At 36.9% G+C, this 12096-nt stretch overlaps 1 protein-coding gene across 1 annotated transcript in view; it reads right to left on the reverse strand.

Moving 5' to 3' along the window:
• LOC127417862 (uncharacterized) overlaps positions 1-11716 on the reverse strand; it is a 197992-nt gene extending 186276 nt beyond the window's left edge. The window contains exons 1-3 of the mRNA XM_051658098.1: positions 11507-11716; positions 10382-10720; positions 521-754 (exon numbers count right to left, since the gene is read on the reverse strand). Coding sequence (XP_051514058.1) covers positions 521-754; positions 10382-10720; positions 11507-11549 — 616 coding nt within the window. The 5' untranslated portion in view covers positions 11550-11716. The remainder of the gene's footprint in view (positions 1-520; positions 755-10381; positions 10721-11506) is intronic.
• Between the last annotated feature and the right edge of the window lie 380 nt (positions 11717-12096).

The raw sequence follows: 12096 nt of genomic DNA on the forward strand, positions 1-12096 counted from the left end.
TGACTGGTGACACTACACATTACAAGATAAACACAAAAACTTTTAATGAAAAAATGCTTTGAAAAACAGTTATTAAATATTCATTCACATCAAATGCAACAACAACTGCATGCAATTTCTATGCAGTTTGTTGTTTTTCAGTACAACACTCACACATCCATTGAGGAAACGCTCCAGCACTGTGAATGTGGGTGAGATTTTGACCAGATGATGAGAAACTTTCTGTTGAGTTACAAGCTGTAATGTGATCTGTTAAACTCGTCCCATGTCCTGATGTCTGTGTGCTATTGGTCACTGTAGAGGTCAGATGTGAGGTCACAGTTGCAGTAGTTGTTTCTGTAATAACACATCACTGTAGAATCAGCAGCATTCTCTCTCTGAACACATTTACACAAAACACATCAACACAATTTACTGCTGACATCATGTAATGTACAGTATTAAACTAAAGACAGTCAACCTGCATCATTATTGTTTCTGTTGCTGTTTTAATAAATCTGTGGACATTAATAGATCTCACCAGGACATCGGTTTACACTAATGGTGTTCTGTCCATGACTGACGTGGTTGTTCACAGTGCAGGTGATGTTTCCAGAAGTTTCCTCATCCAGATGAATGGTGTTATTTCCATCCTTCAGTTTTTGTCCATTCAGAGTCCAGCTGAAGATGAGCTGATCCCCCTCAGAGGAGCAGGACGCTCGCTTCTCCACACTGGACCAGCATTTGATTGACACTTCCACTGAGCCAATAGGAGCTGGAGGGAGGGACACAGTACAGTCACATGACAAACACACAAACACTGCTTGCTTTGAAATAATATCTTAATAAATGAAAATAAAGAAGCTTTCAGCATGAATGAAAACCATCACAGACATACAACTTTTCATTTATATAATGAGATCTGTGGAGAAAGTGAGATTGTAATTATTCTGATGAGAGATTTACTGTACCTTCAACAATCACTGTAAGATTTACAGCATGTGTCTGTAAGCCGTTTGAGTTATAGAGCTCTAATCTGTATGTCCCTGAATCTGTTCTGTTCACATTGTTTATAATCAGAGTCCCATTATTAAAGATAAACTCAGATCTGTTTCTAATGGATTCATTCTTCTTCTCTTTCTTATTCTTTACTTTAAAAATGTTCTCTTTCTCATTACCGATCCACTTATATAAATTCAGCTCGTGATAATGATCATCCGTCACCATCTGCAGATAGAGTTTGTGTCCCAGAGCTGCGTAACAGGGATCTGTCTGATTAAACCAGCAGAACATCTCCACACCTGAAGAACACAAACACACCAAAATCTTTCATCATTTTCAGCATGTTTCTAGTATGTAGTATCAAGTTTATAGATTCCCTTCCACACTTACTCACTCTGAAAATTTAGAGAGATAAATTCAAATGTTTCTGAACACTTCCTTCTATTTACTGTTACTCATTTGTCTAGGCCCCTTAGTTCCAGTGAAGACACATCATTTTTTTTTTCTTTTCTTTTTTATGAATGAAAGAATTTGAACACCAGGCAGGCACCATACCATACAGCAAAAAAATAAAATAATAATAATAATTTGAATAATGTTCTGGTCAAAATATAATTTAAACATATTGTAAATATATGTTGCAAACTACACTGTTGAAATAAATATTTTTAATTAGATTGAGTGTATTACCAAATTTACGAGGCAAGAAAATTATCCAAAAACATTTTTTGTTTGTTTGTTTGTTTGTTTGTTTGTTTGTTTTGGTTTATTATTATTATTATTATTATTATTTTACAATATATGTTTTAATTTTAAAATATACAAAGCATTGCCCAAGCACATACGGGTGTGATGTTCTGGAGTCCACATCATTTAGGTCATAAAGTGTTTGTGGGCTTTTATATGATTTTATATCTCCTTTCAGCATGTTTATGAAAACAACATAAACCAAACCAACTGACCGACTTGCTGTGAATAATACCAAACAGAATAATGCTCTTCTCTTTGCATACTCTGATCAGAAATCCATGAAACATTTCATCTATTAACATGGCGCTAATTTTGTTAAACAGAAATGTTATGGCAACATAACATGAGTTTGATCTGAAAGTTGACTCACATGTTGGTATCAGCAGCAGCAGTCCAAAGATGAACAGCATTTCTCTGATGTCCAGTTTCCAGAAGAGTCGAGTGTGAATGCTGCTTCAGACTCAGAAATGGGCACTTCTGTCATCTGAGCTAAGAAAATGAATATATATTCCACTATTTCCGTTAGAAAAGAGGAAACACACCATGTATGCAAATAGGGTGGTGTGAACAGTGAAGGAGGCTAAAGTGTCTATAACGCCTCACAAACTACACATAAACTCAAACTTGAAAACAAAATGTCTATTTTACATGTGTGTCCAGATTAAAAAAATACTTTTGCTTCGACTTACCAAACTGAAGCGCCCACAGATAGCACACGTACATCTCTGAGATGTCTGTTTTAGATCTTTACATCTGGTAAACATCAACATCTAATCAGCATCTGCTAAACTTCTTAAAATCAGGGGACTGGGTCGCTCAGCAAGTAAAGACACTGACGATCACACCTGGAGTCACGATGTTCAAATCCAGGGTGTGCTGAGTGACTCCAGTCAGGCTTCCTAAGCAACCAATTGGCCCAGTTGCTAGGGAGGGTAGTAGGGTGACCATATTCTGGTTTTCCAAAAAGAGGACACCTTTTTTGGGGGGGATGGAATAATAGGGTTCAAAACAGTGTTACTATTAATGCAAACTTTAATACAGTGAAAAAGACACTCTGTTAGCATAACATAAATATATATAAATAAATAAAAATTTCCATTCTTTTGAATGTCCATGTACTAAAATAAAATATTTGATGCCATGAGTGTACCTACATTTACTATTACTATTATTTTAAATGGACATGGAAAATGAAGCAATGTGATAACAATTTTACCTGGTCGCAAAAAGTAATCCGTTCATTTTCCTGATGAACTTTCACCTTTTGCTGACCCTTTATGCTTCGCAGAGCTAATGTGTGCTTCTAAAATCACTTGCACCTTTATTAGCAATTGACACATAAATGCCAGATTTACATGTCATACATTCTGCTTCCCATGGATCTTGACCTGGACGAAAGCATGGGAATTGTTTGTGCAAATCTTCTGTAAATTTGCACTTTTGACCTGTCCAGGAAAAAGAGGATGTATGGTCACCCTAGTGGGTAGAGTCACATGGGGTAACCTCCTCGTGGTCGCTGTAATGTGGTGTGCTCTCGGTGGGGCACGTGGTGAGTTGTGGATGCCGCGGAGAATAGTGTGAGCCTCCACACACGCTACATCTCTGCGGTAACACGCTCAACAAGCCATGTGATAAGATGCACGGATTGACAGTCTCAGACGCGGAGGCAACTGAGATTTGTCCTCCGCCACCCGGATTGAGAAGAGTCACTATGCCACCACGAGGACTTGGAGCGCATTGGGAATTGGGCATTCCAAATTGGGGAGAAAAGGGGAGAAAATCCACACACACGCACACACACACACACACACAAAAATTATTCCAGATGTAAACACACTCATCAAATAGATGTCTGGGTGATATACATATGCTATAATGGATATAATGAACAGTCAGTCTGATATCGCAAACTAAACCCTAACTAGAGCTTCAAGAGCTGCGTGAAGACTAGTTAATAATTTCTTCTTTTGTGTTCCACTGAAAAACTAACAGCATTGGAGTTTGGAATGATGTAAGGGTGAGTAAATAATGACAGAATTTTATTTTAGGGCTAACTTTTGTTTTAATTTGTATTGAAATTAACCTGTGGTTTATGTGTCTTAAAACAAAACAAAAATAACCCAGCATTTGTTAGATTGTACTGAAACTTACAACAGACAGTTTACTTAAAGGTGCACTCAGTAATTTTGTTCCTCATTTAAAAAGATTTTATTCTAAAGAATAAATATTAATATTGAAACATATCTATAAAATCCTGACCACTCATGTGAGATGAGGACTCTAGTCATATCAGTAACCTTATAAAAGCTCTTTTATTCTGCATGGCGTTCCCAGCTTGTTCTAATGGGTCAAAGCCACTGACAAACATACAAGTAGCCTTCTCTTTTCTTCATACCTACTACTTAACCTTTTCCTCAGCTTATGTAATGGATATGCTGAATAAGGGGGAAAAGCGTCACTCCAGTTTTCTTACCAACCAATGGATAAAAAGTGCTGCCTGAGAAATAAATGTAAATGACACCACAGTATCACAGAATATCCAGTGTAAACTAAGGGATAATGTACAGTCAGCCAGTTGTTATCGCAAAATAAACCCGACAGGGTGATCAGGACTGGGTGATCTTGTATCACACCTCGTCCTAACCAGATGCAATGTGATAAGATTCCAGCGACACGCAATCGGTCTGTCCACACCAGGCACGACACGACACTGTGATATTAATACACTAAAATAAGGATAATTGACAATAAAATGCAGAAAACAGAGGATTCACAGACAAAACAGTCTGTTTATTGAACGCAACTCATTTACTCACTGAAGTTCCGTATGGGCATTCGCTTTCTATGGCAAACCCAGAGGGGATAAATACACAATCACACACATACACAGGCCACAGTTACTTTATGAATCGCATCCTTATTCAGTCTGTTACAATTGTTTATGTTTACACGGTACTCCTGTTGTTATTTTGTCGATCTCCACATAACAGGGAAGATGAGAGAAAGTTTAAATGAGCCAGGATGTCTCCCCTCTGCCATTCTGAATCTTAACTGGTGTGTGTTTGTGTGTGACAGTGCCGGCCAAAGAGAGCTAGACTTTAAGCACAACATTCGGTAGGTGTGTGACACCCTCAGCCAAAATCAAGTTGTTGTGAACCGGCTAGTGAGATGCCGACTTTAGTATACTGCAATGAGAATGATTGTAGACCCATTTGGTGACTGTGCTGGTCGGCGCGACATCGCAGAAGTAGAAACCATTCCAAATATAGATAGCCCTGTCGCTGTCACTTGTCATGTGTTGTGGCTGGTTAGGACAAAAACTCTGATTAACATGGAAAAGATACCTTTAATCGCGTGTCGCAGCGTCGCGTTGCATCTGGTTAGGACATGTTGTCACCCTTAAGGGGTATATTTTGCAATAACAACTGGTTGACTGTACATTATCCCGCTTTTTACATGACTACTAACCAAATAAATAAATAAATGGACATAAAATATTGATTTGAGTTGAAATGATTTTATTAGCATATTTGTAGAGATCGCACAGTAATACGAGAAGTAGGAAAGATGACTTGCAATACCTGGATGACCGGTCTGATTTTCCCCAGATGTGCGGTTGTAACTCAGAAATATCAGAACGCTAGATGGCACCATTGACCAATCAGAATCGAGTATTCCAGTGACCCATTACTCATAACACACACACATACACACACTGTAATGGCATTGAAAGAACACAAGAAGTGATCATTTAACAAGTCACGAAAAAGCAATTAAACTTCCAATCCAATTCTTGAACAGTATATTTGTACTACAGCAGCACAGCTAAAGTGAAGCATGCAAAATCTTTATTTGACCAAGGCGGTTAGAAATGGTGCAGTTAAAGTTAACATGAAATAAAATGCACATTCCTTGTCTTGTTGTAAGTGCATGCTATTCTAAAGAAAATGTAATAACGTGCTCCGCCTCTGAAACAACTTCCCTTGACCACTGACGTCACATTGGTCTTGCGGCAATTTGGATAATGTTAAAGGGATAGTTCACCCAAAAATGAAAATTCTCTCATTATTTCACTTGACTTTAAAACATGCAACGTGACAGTGACATACAGAGTTTAAAAACTGGATCTACAGTATGTGCAATGTATAACACATGACAAATATAGGACAAGAGACAGATGATAATATGCAGCAGCAGATGCATTATCACTCTTCAGCCCTGTCTGAAAACCTACAGGTTAATTCTATGAAGGTTTTCATTCACCCAGGTCATTGCAAAAAGTTTATCATTAGTAACTGGACTTATTTTGATTAATATTCTGGGTTGCTTGTGTTCTCAGGACAGTAGACACCACTAGAAACGTGATCTAGTACCAATTTAACTTTTCTTTCTAGTGTGCATTTATCTGCGAGTACACACAATCTTCTTGCTTTTGATACTGATGTTGATTGTTTGAGACGGTCGGCGTGAACGTCAAATCTCCATACTGAACCTCTTCCTCATTCATCTTCCTCTTCTTCTCCTTCCTCGCTGGTGTGTGAGAACTGACCACAGCATACTCCACATCCACAGCCTGGGGCAACTCTACAGACAGGAAGATGAAAAGATGAAAAGATCAGACTGGTAAACACACAGGCTGAGAGAATATGGTTGAGTTAATGTGGATAGTGAATGACTTTTTGCCTTAACCTCAAATTTGAATCGTAAAGGTATAATCTGGCGGCAAAAATGTGGACGAATTGAGAACATTTTCTGGACTAGCCGCTTCATTTCATTACAAGAATTTTGGTACTAATGGCAAAGCTATTTTTCACAGTCAGCATAGGCCATTGTGACACTTGCACAATAAGGTCATTCTGTCAATCAAATATCACCTCTCACAAAGATTTTAAGGCACATCATGATTCATTTTCCTCATATACTCATTTTCGTTACAACAAAAGAAAAAAATGCTTATCACTGCGATTAAGTTGTTAGAAGACACTTGACAGTCTACAGATTAAAAATTGCATTCTGCTTAGCTACCGAAAAAAAATGCCAGCAACTCTGTAATTGATTCCCCAAACTGATAAGTTTACTTTTACTGCCACATTATGAACTTAGTTTGGCCCTGTCAATGACCCTTTGGTCTTCATTCAGTTCTCTAAATTCTGTCTAGACTGTTTTCATGATGCAAGCATCAATTTATTACCTAATCCCTTCTGTTCATCCTCTCTGTTGAGTTTCTTATGAGTGATTTGGGAATCCACGGTTTCTGTGCCAACACCAACAACTGCTGCTGAGAAAACATTGGCATTTAAAAAAAGAACAACAGCACAAGACAAAATAGAGAAGATCAGGGAGTGCTGCATCAACATTTTGTGTCAGGGATTTCAGCACTGTCTCAAACATTGATATAGTATTCCCATACTTATCTGCTTCTAGTTGAAGTAGTTAAGTAGTCTACTACTTATCCCTAAATGGTGTAAATTAATGGCAAATTCCTTGTGGGTCAATTAGAAGTGAATTAAAAAGTAGTTACAACCCCCCCAGTTTGGTCAGCCATGATATATACAGGATACATATTAACATGTACTTTGGATGCAAATCTTGAGTGGAATAAAAAATAAATAAATAAATAAAAACAGTGCCTGATTCAGATACCAGTTCTGTCATTTAGCATTCATGAACATGATCGCAAATCAAATAATAAACCAGACAATAAATTATAGTTTCTTTCCTCAAAATAGTTTTTTGTCCTGCGTAAATCCTTTATATTTCTACACAGCGACTTCTACTGTAACCCCAGGAGGTTGGTGGTCATGTACGGTAGTGATTTCACTCCTGTAGCTGATTTCTAATTGGTTAAACAGATGGTGTTATAACTCACTGATCTCCCCTGCACTTACAGTATATTGACATATACTGTATTCTTGACATGCACACATATATTTTGAAAACAAGTCTTAAAATGTTATACAATTTTGCTTCTTGGGTGAATTTACATTGTTTCAAGCATATTTAAATATACTGTATTTTTACTGGAAAACAAGACAATGAAGAATGGGATTGTCTGCATGGGCGGTGCAAGGGGTAGGCTTCCGGGGCTTAAGCCCTGAATGTTTTCAGTAAGGACCCAAAAGTTCTTAGTCTTATAATGATGTCAAAAGTACCAGTGCTTTAGTATCAAGTTATATTAAATATAAATATATTTTAATATTAAGATATGTACGTATATATATATACACTGGCGGCCAAACGTTTGGAATAATTTACAGATTTTGCTGTTTCGGAAGGAAATTGGTACTTTAATTCTCCAAAGTGGCATTCAACTGATCACAATTATAGTCAGGACATTACTGATGTAAAAAACAGCACCATCACTGTTTGAAAAAAGTCATTTTTGATCAAATCTAGACAGCAGCCATCACTCCAACACCTTATCCTTGAGTAATCATGCTACATTGATCATTTGGTACTAGAAAATCACTTGCCATTATATCAAACACAGCTGAAAGATATTTGGTTCATTAAATGAAGATTAACATTGTCTTTGTGTTTGTTTTTGAGTTGCCACAGTATGCAATAGACTGGCATGTCTTAAGGTCAATATTAGGTCAAAATGGCAAAAAAGAAACAGCTTTCTCTAGAAACTCATCAGTCAATCATTGTTTTGAGGAATGAAGGCTATACAATGCTTGAAGATTTCATACAAAGGTGTACACTACAGTCTTCAAAGACAAAGGACAACTGGCTCTAACAAGGACAGAAAGAGATGTGGAAGACCAGATGTACAACTAAACAAGAGGATAAGTACATCAGAGACTCTGAGAAATAGACACCTCACATGTCCTCAGCTGACAGCTTCATTGAATTCTACCCGCTCAACACCAGTTTCATGTACAACAGTAAAGAGAAGACTCAGGGGTGCAGGCCTTATGGGAAGAATTGCCAAGAAAAAGCCACTTTTGAAACAGAAACACAAAAAGAAAAGGTTAGAGTGGGCAAAGAAACACAGACATTGGACAACAGATAATTGGAAAAGAGTGTTCTGGATCTTAACCCCATTGAGCTTTTGTGGGATCAGCTAGACTGTAAGGTGCGTGAGAAATGCCCGACTAGACAGCCACATCTATGGCAAGTGCTACAGGAAGTGTGGGGTGAAATGTCACCTGAGTATCTGGACAAACTGACAGCTAGAATAACAAGGATCTGCAAAGCTGTCATTGCTGCACGTGGAGGATTTTTTGGATGAGAACTCTTTGAAGTAGTTTAAGAATTTCAAATTATAATAGTAATTATTCATGTTATTAATGTCCTGACTATACATAGTGATCAGTTGAATGACACTTTGGTGAGTAAAAGTGCCAATTCCTTTCCATAAGAGCAAAATCTTTACATCATTCCAAACTTTTGGCTGCCAGTGTAAATAAATACTACCAGTCTTTCTACACAGAATCGATATGATACCGACATAGTTCCAGACCAAGTGCTTTCTTGTTGGGCAGCTGCTTTCCAGCACTCAATGCGAATGTGAATGCACTGCAGGCAAGAAATGCACTCGCGTTTGCGGCTGTGTAAAGTGAGATATTAGTAAAGTGTCCTGGTGAGATATTAGAAACTCAGTTGAGTGACTCCATCCAGATGCAGGAAGTACTAAATATTAATATATATATATATATATATATATATATATATATATATATATATATATATATATATATATATATAACCCTGAAAACAATGAGTAATATTTACAAATGTGCTTGAGGAATTTGCAAAGCTTAGGTACTTTTGCGTTTAATGCAAAACTCTTTATATTAAGACATGATGTCATAAACCTGGCAAAATCTGGAAAATCTAGCAATTATTTACAGCCTGTTATCTTCTAAACCAACTTAAAGCACCTGACGAATCAATGAAATAAAACTGTCAATTGTACACAATGTGCATCAAACTACGGAAAGCCAAAAGGGACAAAAACATAGTGTCTTTTTTAAATCATGTTTTAAAATATGTACACGCGATTTCTGATCTTTAAGTTTATCTGAAGCTGAGACAAAAGTAAATGGGATCTTTTTACAGTCATTTTAGTTTCAGTAATATTTAAAGATTTACTTTATAAGTGACACCCCACAGATGGAACATTTTAACAACTTTTTTATAAAGTGTATTATATTTTGATAATTCATCAAAGGATGGCCTCATACGTAATTACTGAAGTCTGGGCTTAACCTTGAACATCCACAGACCCTAGACCCACCCTTGATTGATCCTTTAGTAGCCTGTTTTATCCAAACTGACTTACAATGAGTAAAACACAAATGATTAATTACAGTATAAAGGAACACACAGTATAAGCAGTGCTGCGGTACTGAAGACTAAACCAGAATAATACAGATCTAGATTTATGAACTTAACATGAACTCACCTGCTGTCGGCTTGAGCTGTTTCTTCTTGTAAAAGTGATATGCTGTGATGAACAGAAGAATCAGGATCACAGCAATAGAACCCAACACAATAAGACTTGTAGCAACTGCTGAAACTATAGAAGATAAAGCACAAGAGCATGACAACTTCAACACAAAAAATGCCATTGAAAGTTTATAACAACAACAATCATACAGTGGTTTTAGACAATGATGAATTATTCTGATAAGAGTTACTGTACCTTCAACAATCACTGTAAGATTTACAGCATGTGTCTGTGTGCCGGTTGAGTTATAGAGCTCTAATGTGTATGTCCCTGAATCTGTTCTGATCACACTGTTTATAATCAGAGTCCCATTATTAAAGATAAACTCAGATCTGTTTATAATGGACTTATGTGTTTCATTCTTCTTCTCTTTGTTATTCTTTACTCTAAAAACTTTCTCTTTCCCATTATCGATCCACTTATATAACTCCAGGTCTTGATCTCGAGCATCCGTCACCATCTGCAGATAGAGTTTGTGACCCAGAGCTGCGTAACAGGGATCTGTCTGATTAAACCTGCAGAACATCTCCACACCTGAAGAACACAAACACAAACACTGAAATATACCAACAGCAATGCTAAAACATTTGGTTATATTGTTCTCTATATCTGTCTCTTATTTTAGAGTTTTCAGACATTTGTGGAAAATGTATAGGTTAAATATTCATGGCATTTTATTACTAATTAACTAATTTCTACATTTATTAGTTAGAAATCCTTGTTTGTCTGTGTGACCACCAATGGTCGACTCAATTATCAGTCCATCTAGACACCCAAACAGCTATCTGCTCAAGTGGATGATCATAGTGTGAGATTACTGCACTATTTTCCCTTTTGGATAAGCGCACTGCTAGTGTATTTCTTGTTGACAATTGGAAAGCTTCTCATACTTTGTTGCATGCCAGTCTTGTTATTTGTCATTTAAATGTGCTGGTCAGATGGCTCCTTCCTGTATGTGCAGGCAGTTCTTCTTAGTAATGTGTTACACAAGAATTCACAGAAGTATGTTTTACAGATCACACTTAATCTGATGTCCATGAAACATCTGATCTTATGTTCATGACTCACAAATAATCTTAAATATAAACGCAGATGCTCAACTCTCCTACACACATATTTCTCTCACATTTTATTGTATACAGTATACTTATCCTGTATGAAAAACTCTCAAATGTAATATTTTGAAATTAAATGCTCAACAAGCACATACGGATATGGTGTTCTGGAGTCCACATCATTTAGGCCATAAAGTGTTTGTGGGCTTTTATATGATTTTATATCTCCTTTCATAACATGAGTTTGATCTGAAAGTTGACTCACATGTTGGTATCAGCAGCAGCAGCAGTCCAAAGATGAACAGCATTTCTCTGATGTCCAGTTTCCAGAAGAGTCGAGTGTGAATGCTGCTTCAGATTGTGTTATGAGTGTTTGGAGTTCTGTCAGTCTGTGTTCTGAGTCTCATGGGCATCTTCACTCTGACAGACACAAACTTCTACTGACACTGGACTCACACATCAACAAATATTTCACAGTTTCACACAGAAAAGAGGAAGTTTCCTCATAAAGGAGGATGACAAAGAGAGTTAACAGTTTACATTTTTGCTAGAAAGTACAAAAGTAACAAATGTTGCTTGTAGATTTGTAGATTTATTAAATAACTTATAAATAAATGATTTGTACTGTACATGTATAGTTTTTATGCCTTGCAAAAACCACTGAGCATATACACTGCACAAGCAGAAGCTAAGAACAGATGTGTCACTAACCACATTTATTTTAAAAGAACTTGCTAACAGACATTTAATACCAGAAACAAGAGAACACATCTAATGATTTAACTTCAAGGGCGTAATGTAGGCTGTTGGCTATGCAACAAATTGGCATTGGAAAGTGTGAGCCATTTTACAGTT

The sequence above is a fragment of the Myxocyprinus asiaticus genome, chromosome 27, assembly GCF_019703515.2.
Source record: "Myxocyprinus asiaticus isolate MX2 ecotype Aquarium Trade chromosome 27, UBuf_Myxa_2, whole genome shotgun sequence".
Lineage (NCBI taxonomy): Eukaryota > Metazoa > Chordata > Actinopteri > Cypriniformes > Catostomidae > Myxocyprinus > Myxocyprinus asiaticus.